The sequence below is a fragment of the Panthera tigris genome, chromosome B4 (genome assembly GCF_018350195.1).
Source record: "Panthera tigris isolate Pti1 chromosome B4, P.tigris_Pti1_mat1.1, whole genome shotgun sequence".
Taxonomy (NCBI): Eukaryota; Metazoa; Chordata; class Mammalia; order Carnivora; family Felidae; genus Panthera; species Panthera tigris.
Window position 1 is genome coordinate 36855699 of NC_056666.1, and position 13972 is coordinate 36869670.

The 13972-nt window shown below is 46.7% G+C and overlaps 1 protein-coding gene across 1 annotated transcript in view; it reads right to left on the reverse strand.

Annotated features, from left to right (window-relative positions):
* B4GALNT3 (beta-1,4-N-acetyl-galactosaminyltransferase 3) overlaps positions 1-13972 on the reverse strand; it is a 101757-nt gene that overhangs the window by 20803 nt on the left and 66982 nt on the right. Inside the window, exons 4-5 of the mRNA XM_042993669.1 lie at positions 7008-7111; positions 5933-6010 (exon numbers count right to left, since the gene is read on the reverse strand). Coding sequence (XP_042849603.1) covers positions 5933-6010; positions 7008-7111 — 182 coding nt within the window. The remainder of the gene's footprint in view (positions 1-5932; positions 6011-7007; positions 7112-13972) is intronic.

Sequence of the window (13972 nt, forward strand, 5' to 3'; positions counted from 1 at the left end):
TTGAGGCCCCACGAGGCAAACTGACTCCCCCCAAACACACAGCAATTAGCCCTGTGGAAGCGGGGAGGGCGTCTGGGGGTATGGATGCAGGAGGGTTAAGGCCAGCCTGCTGGCCCTCCCACAGACACGTCTGCTGTCTTCCGTTCCCACAACACTGCCTCTGCCAGGCCTCACTGGGCTTGCCAGGCCTGTAGCAGAGCCTCCTAATGGGATGGAAGCTTCTCTCCCTCTGATTCTGCACACTGCCTGCATGACTGTCTTTCTAGAGCACAGATCTGATCATGTCACTCCACTGCTTCAAACCTCAGAAGGCTCCCAAAAGGCTCCAGAACAGAACCTCACCCTGGCATGAGAGATCTTTCCCACTGACCTATCTTCCCAGCCTCACCTCATGCCACTCCCTGTCACACACCTACTTCCACCCACACCCAACTCCCCGTCTCTGCCATGCCCCTTCACCTCTCCATGTCTTTACAAATACTATTTCCTGGTTGGAAGGCCTTTTCCTCTCTCCCCCACCTGGCAAACTCTGGCTCATCCTTCTCTGACTTCTTGAGGCAGAGTTAATAGCTTCCCTCCTGAGTGTTCCCAGAACATCTTAATTATTTGAATGAACAACTGCTTGGAGAAGCTAAGCCCAGAACCATATGCTCCCTCATTTATTCTGTAAGCAGTGAATGGCTGCTTTGCAGCAGTTAGAGATGAAAAGAGATGTGGTCCTCCAAGGAGAGAGATGTGTTAACAAATGGTGTCACCTGTGTCAGGGGCTATTACAGAGGTGTCAGAGGCACATGGCACAAAGGCAGGAGTGGTCACCTCTACCGCCAGGTGAGGCGGGAGCTGATCACGGATGTACACTCGAAATGGAGAAATAAAATGTGATACAGACACAATGCAATAATATTCAGCAATAAAAAGAAATGAAGTACTGATACATGCTACAGCACAGATGAGCTTGAAAACGTCACGCCAAGTAAAAGAAGCCAGACATAAATGGTCACATCACATGATTCCATGTATATGAAATGTCCAGAACAGGCAAACATAGAGAGACAGAAAGTAAATTCTTGTTCACCTAGTTCTGGATGGGGTGAGGGTGGTGAGGGGTGATGGTTAACGGGTATGGAGTTTCTGTGGTAATGAAAATGCTCTACATGATGACTGGTTTCATTACTGTCAGCCTTGGAAGAACTCTAGAAGAACTGGGTTTCACAAAGACCCAGGACCCAGGATGGTTTCTGGAGATCCAGGTAGGGAGTCCTGATGGCTTAAAGCCACCATGGTCAATAAGAAGAGTGCCAAGTGACTCTCAACAGTAGCCAAATGGTGGAATTATGGAAAGAGCCTAAATGTCCATCAACTGATGAATGGATAAAGAAATTGTGGTCTATATACACAATGGAGTACTACGTGGCAATGAGAAAGGATGAAATCTGGCCCTTTGTAGCAACGTGGATGGAACTGGAGAGTGTGATGCTAAGTGAAATAAGTCATACAGAGAAAGACAGATACCATATGGTTTCACTCTTATGTGGATCCTGAGAAACTTAACAGAAACCCATGGGGGAGGGGAAGGAAAAAAAAAAAGAGGTCAGAGTGGGAGAGAGCCAAAGCATAAGAGACTCTTAAAAACTGAGAACAAACTGAGGGTTGATGGGGGGTGGGAGGGAGGGGAGGGTGGGTGATGGGTATTGAAGAGGGCACCTGTTGGGATGAGCACTGGGTGTTGTATGGAAACCAATTTGACAATAAACTTCATATATGGAAAAAAGAAAAACGAAAAAAAAAAAAAAAAAAAAAAAAAAAAGAAAATGCTCTAAATTGATAGTGAAGGACGATGCATAGTGATGCACTCTATGAATATACTAAAAGCTATTGAATTACACACTTCAAATGGGTGAATTACATGGTATTTAATTTGTATGTCAATAAAACTTACAAAAACAAAAAAAGTAAGCCTGGGAAGAGGATTCTGGGTCTCTGCCCTCTCCTCAAGAGACACCACCTCACCAAAGCCAGCATGGCATGACCCCAGGAAAAACACCGACTTCCTTTGATCTTATTTTGTATTCACCAAATTTCTTTCTTGTAACTATTTTGGTTTACCAGATGGAGCATCCTAAGTATCAGACAGTGTTTTGATCAATGGAACCACCTACTGATGCAAATGAATAAATTGGCATTGAGGTTTGTTCATTAGCGGGGTTTGCTAACTAGTCTTAGGATTCAGGTTGACATGAATAAGTTTTTGAGGGCAGTTACCCCGTGAAGCCCAGCCTCACACCGGCCACTCTGACATTCTCTCTGACACACACCAAATAGAATGTCTAAGGCTGCTTTGCTTTCAAAAGTGATTTCTGGCCTCAGAGACCCTGTGCTGCTGGCTAAAGACTGGGGTGGGGAGACAAAGAGACCACCGTCAGCCTTGTTACACTCTGTCCTTGCTCACCTTCCGAGCAGGGCTGTGTCCTAGCGATGCCACGTTGAGTAAGTGAGTGAGTTAACCCCTCTCTGAGTCATTACTTGCAAAAGGGGGATAATAGTACAACCTGACAGCTCATGACAGCTATGACATATTATCATTAACCTGAGCATTTCCTGCTGAAACCGTATGTCAAAAGGCAGGTGACAGGAAAGGAGATGGGAACAAAGAAGTCCCTGTGGTGAACTGGAAAAGGGCTGGAACCACCATGCAGCTGTGTGACTAACTGCAGATGTTAGTTGTTGAACCCTTTCTTTTTTTGAGAGAAAGCAAGAGCAAGTGTGAGCTGGGGGTAGGGGCAGAGGGAGAGTGAGAGGGAATATTAAGCATGCTCCAAGCTCAGCATGGAACCTGATGTGGGGCTCGATCCCACAACTGTAAGATCATGCCCTGAGCAGAAATCAAGAGTTGGATGGCTTAACCCAGGAGTTGGATGATTTACCCAGGTGCCCCAGTTACTTAACCCTTTTTGTTTTTTTTGAGGACTCTTTTTAAAGTTTATTTATTTTGACAGAGAGAGAGAACACACAAGCACGAATGTGAGTGTGAGCGGGGGAGGGGCAGAGAGAGAGGGAGAGAGAGAATCCCCAGCAGGCTCCACACTGCCAGCACAGAGCCCAAAGTGGGGCTTGAACCCATGAACCGTAAGATCATGGCCTAAGTGCAAATCAAGAGTTGGATGCTTAACTAACTGAGCTACCCAGGCGTCCTAGTTGTTTAACCTTTTAACAAAGGCCTTGTTTTCCTCGTTGGTAAAATAAGATGATTGGATCAGTGATTCCCTGAAAATTCATGAAAACTGTAATGAGGATTTTGCAAGGTAATTTTTTGTTTTGGTAAAGCTACTTTTAATATTAAAAAAAAAAAAAAGTCCATGGACCTCTGGCATTTACCACCAAAAGGCCATACACTTAGTAAAAGATCAACTGTTTCTTTAAAAAGTTAATCCTAGGGGCACCTGGGTGGCTTAGTCAGTTGGGCGTCTAGCTTTTGATTTTGGCTCAGGTCATGGTCCCAGGGTCATGGGATCAAGCCCCACATCAGGTTCTGCAGAGTGTGGAGCCTGCTTGAGATTCACTGTCTCTCTCTGTGCCCCTCTTTCCTGCTCATGCTCAATCTCTCTTTAAAATAAGAATAAATAAATAAATTTTAAAAATTAAATAAAAAGTTAATCCTATTTTAATCACTATTTACTATTTGTTCACTGTTTTAATTTCACATATATATATAATTTCACATATATATATATACACACACATATATATGTATATCTCCATCCTTGATTGGCCAAAAAAACTGGGGACATTAATGATTCATAAATGCAGAATGTGGGGCACCTGGATGGCTCACTTGGTTAAGTGTCCACCTCTTGGTTTCAGTGCAGATCATGATCTCATGGCTTCATGGGTTCAAGCCTGTGTTGAGCTGTGTTGGCAGCAAGGAGCCTGCTTGGGGTTCTCTCTACCTCTCTCTCTACCCCTCCCTGCTTTTTTGTCGCTCTCAAAAATAAATAAAAAAAAAGAAAGCTTAAAAAAAAAAAGAAAATTAAAAAATATGCAGAATCTATGTTGGGGTGCTTGGGTGGCTCAGTTGGTTAAGCCTCTGACTCTCGATTTTGGCTCAGGTCATGGTCTCATGGTTTGTGGGATCAAACCTGAGTCAGGCTCTGCACTGACAGCATGGAGCCTGCTTGGGGTTCTCTCTCTCTGCCCCTCCCCCCACTTGCCTGCTCTCTCTCAAAATAAATAAACAAACAAATAAACAAACACGTAAAACAAAATGCAGAATGTTATATAGTCATAATCTTTCAAAATAATTGGTTCATTGGGGTGCCTGGGTGGCTCAGTCAGTTAAGTGTCCAACTTTGGCTCAGGTCATGGTCTCATGGTTCGTCAGGCTCTGTGCTGACAGCTCAGAGCCTGGAGTCTGCTTCAGTTTCTGTGTCTCCTTCTCTCTCTGCTCCTCTCCCACTTGTGCTCTCTCTTTCTCTCTCTCTCAAAAAATAAACACTTTTAAAAAAATTAAAAAAAAATAATTGGTTCATTAAGAAAAATGATCCTAACTGTCCTCAAAGGATTGAAGGCTGGATCATTGGATCAATGCTCTTTAAGGGCCTCTCTTTTCAAAGTACTGTCTCCAAGTGGGGCAGGGCATAATCACCTGATGACGTCACCCAGTATAGGTGTGCCAGTTTCGTAATCCATCCTCTCTCAGGGCTTTAAACAGAGGTGATTTCATGGCATGGAAAACCTAACATCACATTTAGCATGATACTGCCTCCTTCACTCCTGCCCCACAGCAAATAGGTGGATTGTAAATAAAATCATCCAGACTGAAGAGATCAATCTGTGATAGGTATGGATAAAGACAATGGGCTGGCCAATACCACCCAGCCAAGAAAAGTAACCCATGTCCGTGGGTCTCAGGGCTAAAAGGCACTGGGTTATGGGCAAGTTGCAAAATACGAAGCCCCAGAGCACCATGCTACCATGGAGTCTTGGCATAAGCACTTTCTTAAGGTAGTCTTGAGCATGTTAATTAACTTCACTGAGCCTCAGTTTATTTACAAAAAAAAAAAAAAAAACCAACCCTGTCAGATCCTATATAAGTGTAAGGTATCCTGACAACTCATTTACACATTTAACTGCTTCCTAGAAGTTTTCTAGGGGCACCTGGGTGCCTCAGTTGGTTAAGCGTCCAACTCTTGGATTCAGCTCAGCTCATGATCTCAGTGTTAAGATTGAACCCTACCTCCTTAAGATTCTCTCTCTGCCCCTCTCCCTCTCGTGCTTTCTCTCTCTCTCTCCCAATAAAAAAAAAGTTTTCTGAAGCAGAGTTTTCTAGAGTATGATCCTTAGAACACTAGTTTCATAGAATATTAAGACATGCTTCATGGGAAAAAACAAGTCAGGAGACAAATAAGTTTGGTACCTGCTGAGCTAAACCAAGTTAAACAGATCACTGGGAACTTCTCAGAACCTTTCATGTGCTAATGTGTATTTCCAAGAAGTGGATGTAGCATATAGTTTTTGAGCCTTATTTAACAATGGACTCCTTCCTTCCTGGAATATCTAATAGGACTTACTAGTCTAAGAAAGACAGTTTGAGAGCCTATCTTTAAGACTGATGTGGGTGTGAAAGCCATGTAGCTTTCCTGAGGCTTGTTTTTCTCACCTGTAAAGTGAGGATAGTGATACTACTTACAGGGTTATAAAGCTGATGTGCGATGATATGCAAAAACCAGCACGTAGTAGGCTCAAAGAAAATGTTCTTCTCTAAAGGAAGAACACTAAAGAGACTGGAGCTTCCCCCCCCTTTTTTGTCCAAATTAGAGGAAAATTGTTCATAATAACCACTAGAAGAAAATTTTCTATGGTCTCTGCTGGAATTGCCTATTGAAAACTACTTTTTGACCATCTCCAAGAGCAGGAACAGTAAAGAGTCTCTTACCTCTGAGAGCCAGGGGACGGGCTTATTCCACTTCAGGTAGCTGCTGTTAGCGCTCCCACCTTGCTCAGAGTCTTGGTCCTGGCAGAAGAGTGAAGAATGAATTTGGTGGGAATAGTAGGGCAAGAACGGGATTTGGGGCCCCTTGAAAGTGAGTAGGGGGAAACAGAGGGCCAGGAGACACAGTCTCTGTTCCTAGGAAGCTTATCAACATAAGGGACACTCCCATTTATTATTCACACTATATCTCTCAGAAATAGACTTCTTTAGTCTCCTAAGGTTCTTTTATTTTCTTGAACGTTCTGTCTTCCCATATGGAATAAAAAATTTCTAACTAGATCAATCTCTTGAGGGCAGGAACTTACCTCTGTCTTCCTCTCCACACCCCCAGGACTCTGCCCAGGTCTGTCACTCATTTGTCCTAACAAGTAGAAGTCTGTTGGGGGTAACCCAGCCCTTCCCTACCCACTGTGCAGGTGCACGGTTTCAGTCTGGTACTGGTCCAGCCTTGGAGATCCATGTCTTTTCTAGGCTCAGAGGTCTAACCTTAGAATTCCAGACTGAATTAGACCCCAGTTTCCCTAATTCCACCCAGAGCTACTCCTGCCTCCCTAAGGATTACTGCCCTGAGAAACACTATAGAGAAAATGCTCCATTACACATCTGTTCCCTGGCCATTTGCAGCTGTATATGTCTACCTCACCATCTCTGACTCTTAGCAGTGAGTGTCTGGGACCGTCACTAAGGCCCCAGCCTAGTCCTCATGCCAGTGAGTGGCAGGACATGCTGGTTCTGCTTTAAGCCCTCTGCCACTATTGGAGACAAAGGCCACATGCCTGGAGCGGTTCAATTCTGGGTATCTTGAGCCGGGAGAGGAAGGCTCTGAGGAGGGTAGGATGGACATCTCTACCCACCCAGCTAACACGATCCTGTGATGTGAGACTACAATTCCAGGAACTCCTCTCCTTGGCCTCTTATCACCAACAAGTGGAGGTTTCCCTTAAGGTTATAAGGGCAGGGACAGCTGAGAACTCATGTTAATGTACCAGCGGGGAAAATGGGCTGCCCCACCACATACCTTGAAGCCCAGCCTCTGGGGATGATAAAACTGGAGATTTGGATCCACAGCTGGAATGTTCCTGTTGGCCAGAGCCTTGGCCAGTTCTCTCCAGCTGCCGTATCCTATGGAAGGGAAAGAAGAGAGAAGCAAGGTCAACATAACTTGAAGACCTCATAGGTCTGTAAGATTTGGGGGAATAAAAGAGGTAAGCTTCTTCCCTTCTGCTGATCCTCACACCTCTTCATGTGGTGGGCATGAAGTGGAGGCTGCGGCAGGGGATGGGGGTCAGGGGTCAGGAGATAGTTACAACCTTGGCCAAGGTCAATAGGGCAGAGGGAGAGGAAATGAGCTCCTATTGCATTAAAATTTGCTGTCTTCCATAATCAGAGAAGGAGCCAGGCCAGGTGAAAATGGAACACTGTCCATTTGTCCATGCAGTTTGTCCAGCGCTACAGGTTGCCTCTTCCCCAGTTGCCTCTTGAGGCTGATTTCTCCCAAAGGCCACTGTGGGAAAATGGTTGTGAAAGGTAGTGGAAATAAGCTTGCTGCTGCATGGGTTCCCTTTCTAGCTCAGTCCCTTTCTTTCCTCTAAGCCCAGGGAGACAGCAGTGCTGTCTAGTTGGTGGGGAGGCCCTCCCCCTGGCCCATCATTATCACTGAGCTGCTAGATGGAACCAGAGGTAGGAAGGCAGGAAAGTGTGGGCCAGGACTTGGTACATGTCAAACGAATTTATAAAATGCTGGAGAGAGAAGATTAGAGGCCTCACTACTCCTGTGTTTATCTGGAAGCTGATGTCTACACCCCGAAGAATCTGCAACGGGTTGGCTAACACACATCTGGGAAGGCTAAAAGCCAAACTGGGTGAGAATGAGGGGGAACAGGACACTTTTGGGGGTGCAAGCAAGGAGTCAAGGAGCAAAGAGCTGTGCTGAGGGAGAGGGTGTAGAAGAATCAGGGTTCAATGGATCAGCACTGGGGGGGGTCAGAGCCTCCCCATGTGACACAGAGACCACTTGAGCATGACTATCAGACTCTGAATATGTGAAACCAAATCACTGCTGGCCATGAACCCAAATCATAGACTATTAAGAGCTAGCAGAGGCTTTCAAGATCATCTGGTCATCATTTCAGATGAGGAAAATGGGACCCCAGCTGGTCAAATGACTTCTCTAGGCTCACTCACCAAATAGCAACAAGGCTAAGCCTGGAACTCAAGCGTTCAGATTCCCAGCTACTACTCTCTCTCTAACAGCTCTATCAAGATGCTCCCAGACACTGCAGTGGGTGCTGCACAAAAGAAGTTAGACTCGTGGTCCCTGACCACTGGGAGCCAATAGCTGGCCCAAAGCAGAAGTGTCATAGGAACCCCTATGTGAGCACCAGTAGAGATACAGCAAACCAGACAGAGAGAAAAGAGCAGTCTATGAATGTGGGCCGGCAGAAGGTGGACATCAACGTTTTGCATAAGTGTTCATGTAATTGACTCTAGCAGGGAGATTGCGGTGGGTGGGGGGATGCTTTTCTTATAGTTATGTTTGGTGTGGCCCTTTGGGATCTTGTGAGATAGGCCAGGTCTGATTACCTCCATTTTACAGATGGGGAAGAGCAGCTCAGAGCTTAAAGTCACAGAGTTAGTTTTTGTTTTTAATTAATTTTGAAGAAGACAGACACCGAGAGTTGGGAACCGGCAGAGAGAGAGAGAGAGAGAGAGAGAGAGAGAGAGAGAATCCCAAGCAGACTTTGTACTGTCAGTGCAGAGCCTAATGCAGGGCTCAAACCCACAAAACCATGAGATCATGACATGACCTGAACTAAAGTCAGACGCTTAACCGACTGAGCCACCTGGGAGGCCCCCAGAATTAGTTGTTTTGAAGCCAGGATCAGAACACAGAGCCTCCCTGTCTCAAAAGCCAGCATTTTCTCCTGTGGGCATTTTTGGCACAGACATTGAAAGAGTCCCAGGGGCAGAGGCCTCAGCTGGGGATCTGTGTCTCGGGGTTTCTGCACAGACGTTAAACCTCTGCTCATGTTATGTTTTATGGGGACTTCTGCAGGTTTATCCCTCTGCCATCAAGGTCTCTCCTGTTTCCATGGTTGGCCAGCTGGCAGTCAGGAACAGGTCAGACTAGTTCAGTGCAGAGGGATGTTCTGAGGAAGCAGGATTCTGGGGCCAGTGAAGTGAGGTGAGGCTATGGGAGGGAGGAAGAGAAAGAATGCTCGCAGACTTACACCCTAGATTTCTGGATGAGCTCAGGAGAGAGCTGTTTGTTCATCTGTTAATCCCAACTCAGACACAACTAATCTAAGAGCCTGATCCCTTGCCAAGCCCAAGGAGTGGCTGGCTGGTGGCTGGGGAGCTTCAGTGCCTGGGTGGGGAGTGAGTCACACTGTGGGGAGGGGTGGGCAATCCTTGCTTCTGCCTTTGAATGATTGGGTCATCTCTTCCTTGACTTTGTTCTTAGAATGAAAAGCCATCTACCTCTGGACAAAGTTGTGAGGAAATACTAATAAAAACAGTACTTCCCCTAGTGATGTGAGTTACAGTATGTCTCAAATGCACATCCTTTCTCAGACTAGTTTTCAGTTCCAGAAAATTCTCTGACTCTTGGAAGTCACACCAAAGGTGAGACAACTTAACCTGAAATCAGTGAACTATCATTGTGGGTCTTCAGAATGCCCTGTCCTGGCATTTGCTGGGAAGCAATGAAGATTCCTTGACCAAATTTTGGACAGGCTCCTCTGAGCCCTCCTTTTGAGTAGGCCTCCTCCTTGGGCCCTGTCCTTGCTGGCCCAGTCCAGTGTTTAGGAAGAATCCTGTGAAGTCTTTTGTTGTTGTTTTTGAGAGAAAGAGAGAAAGAGAGGGTACACAAGAGCGGGGGAGGGGCAGAGAGACAGAGAATCCCAAGCAGGCTCCATGCCCAGCTCAGAGCTGAACTTGGGGCTCACTCTCATGACCGTGAGATCATGACCTGAGCCGAAATCGAGTCAGACGCTTAACCGACTGAGCCACCCAGGCGCCCCAAGAATCCCATTAAGTCTTTTTATCGGGAGTTCCCCCACCTTTGATATCTGATTATCCTTGATAACTGATCAATTCCTCATCTCCGATCCCTGATATATAAGTTCTCAGCCTGCCTTTAGCAAGAACCCCCCTACCCTGATGTCTCCCCCTTAGTAATTTTCCATCTCCTGCCGCCCTCACTCTGCATGCTGGCTATAAACCCCCCGCTGCCTTTGCTGTATTGGGAATTGACTTCAGTTCTCTCCTGAGGTCTCTTTCCTATATCGTGATGTACTGAATAAAATCTGCCGTTATCACCTTTAGTGTCTGGCTCTATGTCTCTGTAAAAGAAGGTAAGAGGTGGTTCTCTCAGTGAGCAAGGACAAATCCACTGTGGGAAAGGGGATGGATCAGTAAGGTTAAACCCAACCAGGCCCTGCCCCTGGTCACAGGTGTTGGGATGGCTTTGAGATACTTAGAGATGGGGCAGTCAACAGCCCAAGCTTTAGTAAGTTCAGGAATAGAAAATTCCCTTTGCTGACTTCAGAGTATAGGAGAAAGAGAAGCAAGTCTTCGGGGTCAGACCCAATTGTCTATCTACTCCTTATAAATGGTGACTGACTGCTTGAGCAAGTAATCTGACACACTGTAAGTACTCAACAAGCATTCCTTCCTCAATGAGTTTGGGGTTTGGGACCTGGAAGTCAGATACAAGTTCAAGGCCCTGGACAATTTTGTAAGAGAACCAAGCAGGCTGTGGGCCAGCAGGAACTCAGTGGCAGTGGAACAACGGATAATACTGCATCTCTGTTTCCTGGGTATTACCTTCTGTTCCCCGCCCACTGCCCATCCATCCCTCCATTAATATCCACCAAGGGCATAGCAGGCATTGGGCTGTGTGCTGGCCATTTGGCAATCCCTTTTCCCGTGCCTTTGCCTCTGTATTAACCCTGCTAGTGGATACCCAGGCATTGATTTGCCCCCTGGAGGGGAACTTGGATCTAAAGAATGTGCTGATTTAACTATTGACACTTGTCACTTGCCTTCTGATAAGTGAACTCCTCCTGCTCCTGGCCAGACCTCTACTCCCAGAGTGCCAGCTGCCAGGGCCTGTTTCCCCTGCAGCAGGTGTCACATTTGTGCCAGGAGACAGACACCCCAATCTCAGGTGACAGATAAAGCACCACCATGGGCCTCACATTCTGCCCTCACAAAGCTGGGCTATCAAATTCACCATCAGCTGGAATTTTGCCAACATCCCTCTTCTATGCAATGTGAACTCTTCAAAGGCCTGAAGATGATCATGTTGGCTCTTTGAGAAAAATATGGGATACATATATCCCTTGCTGCTTTTTTCAAAGACTGTCACGTATATTATTTCACTGCATCCTCACAGCCTCCCCATGGACTGCTGTCCTCTCCATTTTAGAGATGAAACAACAGAAACAGAGGTGAAGTCATCAGTCCATGGTCACACAGTGAATAAGATAATCCACCTTAAGGACTTAGTACTTGGAACATAATAAGCAATGAACAGGTTGCAGCCTATTATTTTACTACCCATCACGATGTTGCAGATCTGAAACTTGCATTCATTTCTCCTGACCTCTGGCCTCTCTTGGCAATATGTCATATGGTCAACAGGGACATTTATGCCAGGAAGAAAGGAAGTCCCTTGCTGCTCAGGCAGATTTTGGATAGATTTTGAAAGTCTAGCTGACAGGCCTTGCTCATGGATTGGATATGAGGTGAGGAATCGAGAATGACTTGAAGCTTTTGGACCTGGACAGTTAGAAGGCCGGAGTTGCTGTTTACTAAGATGGAGAGTGTCGGCTGGGTGTCAACAGGAGAGGTGGAGCTGAGAGTAAATGTCTAAAAGAGGCAGGGCCAATGGAAATAGGATTTCTGAAGCTCCATTTCCAGCCTTGGGCAGGGCTCCGCCGAAAAGGGCTAGCATGTTTGCTGAACTAAAACACTTTTTTTTTTGTTTATTTAGTTTTGAGAGAGAGACACAGAGTGTGAGTGGAGGAGGGTAGAGACAGAGGGAGACACAGAATCCAAAGCAGGCTCCAGGCTCTGAGCTGTCAGCACAGAGCCTGACGTGGGGTTCGAACCCACAAACCGTGAGACCATGACCTGAGCGAAGTCGGACGCTTAACCGACTGAGCCACTCAGGTGCCCCTAAAACACTTTTTTAAGAGGGGAAGACTGACCCCCCTCTAGGCCAGTGGGAAGGTGGGGCTGAAGGAAGTGCCAGGAGGGCTGGTCCCACAGGCTCCACCAGATGTAAAGGGCCCAAAGGTCCAGGGTGAGTGCAGCAACTTTGCTTACATGCCCAGCGTCTGTGCAGAGAAAAGGTGATGAAATCCAGAGAACAAGAGGTTGCCAAGGGAATAAGAGGTCATGACACCCAGGGCACAGTTCCATAAATGCCAGCAACCAGCACTGAGTCCTAGGACAAAAAAAGCAAGACTGTAGCTCTGACCTTGGAGTGCACTTGAGAGCCAGTCACATGTCCTCAGCAGAACAAAGCTGCTATGGCTAGAAGCCAGCAGGGCCTGGACCCTACCAGAAACTTGCAGTGGCACAATCAGGGATGAAACCAGGGACTGTCACCTGGGAGGGAGTCTCTAAGGCCAACACAAAGCTCCAGTGGCAGAGACAGAGCTGTGAGGCTTAATCTTTCCTTTCCAGCCCATGACACCATGATGCAAGAGAACTTATTATTAATGTAACCTTATCAGTCAACATTTGTGTGGGAGGCATATACACATATATATACTTATATTAAGTGAAATATAGAAAATTGTATTTAATACAAGCCTACAGGAAAACAAGGCGTAGAGGTTAAAAATCTTGCTGAAAGTCAGAAGTAGTGAAAGAGACCAGTATTTGAACTGAGGACAAAAGGCTGTGTCCTTAATTCCACTAGTCTCTATTGAATACACTTGAGAATTTCCATCCACCTCCACCACCATCATTATCACCTGGTGTCAGACACTCATTTAATCACCAAACTATCCCCTCCCTAATTATCTCTGCCTCACCACCCCCACCTGCCAAGCCCCGCTCCCCAGACTATTTCCTTTCTCTTTCTAACCTGGCCCTAACACCTCTCCATATAAGCCAAAGAAAAGCAAGAGGGAGTGTGGAGACCCAAATATCCCCAAACAGCTGAGAATTGGACATAGATGTATCTGTACATAAGCCTGCTCCCCTCTTCCTGTTTTCTGAGCTTCTTCCTTCCCAACATGAGGAAAAACAATCCAGCTTTGTGTTGGCAAGCAGGGGTTGGCCCAGAGGAAGATTACAAGTGGTTTGCTCAGTCTGTCTCAGTCTCCCTCACAGCACAGGTGTGTGGTGGGGCTGGGGAGGGGCAGGTAATGAGAGGAGGAGAGAAGTGGGGTCCCAGTGTCTCCCTAGCTCCTCTTTGGTGAGCAGATAGATACAGGTAGGGCCTGATGAGCCTCTTCCCCCACTGCCCTGTACCCCCACTGCCAAGCTGCTGCTGCTTAGAGCCGAGCTCAGGAACCAGAACAGCCAGCTGCTCCCAAGCTTCCTGCCAAGCTAGCACATGAGCTGCTGTAATGGTTTTGGCTGCTGGCAGGTCGAGGCTTGCCAGCAAGATGCAAGGGACTGTACCTACTGCCCTGTTGGGTGCCACCTAAAAGTGGGGGGGGGGGGCAAAAGAAGGCATCAGAGCTGTGCCAAATATGTACTTGTATATTTCAGCTCTGCTGCCAGTACTTCCTGTTCACTCAAACATCCAGATTCAAGCATAAAACTCTAAGGGGGTAGATGAGGAGAGGAGATAGAGAGGGCAAATGCCCTTTCTATTATGCTGCCGCTGCTCTGGGAATGTAGAGTCTGTCTGTACACAGCCCAGCCCGTAACTTTCCGTTCCCCAAGCTATGGGTTTGATCAGTAGAGGCCCCAGAAGGTTTGGCCAGGTCCCAAGGCACCTCTAGGATATCGTCACCA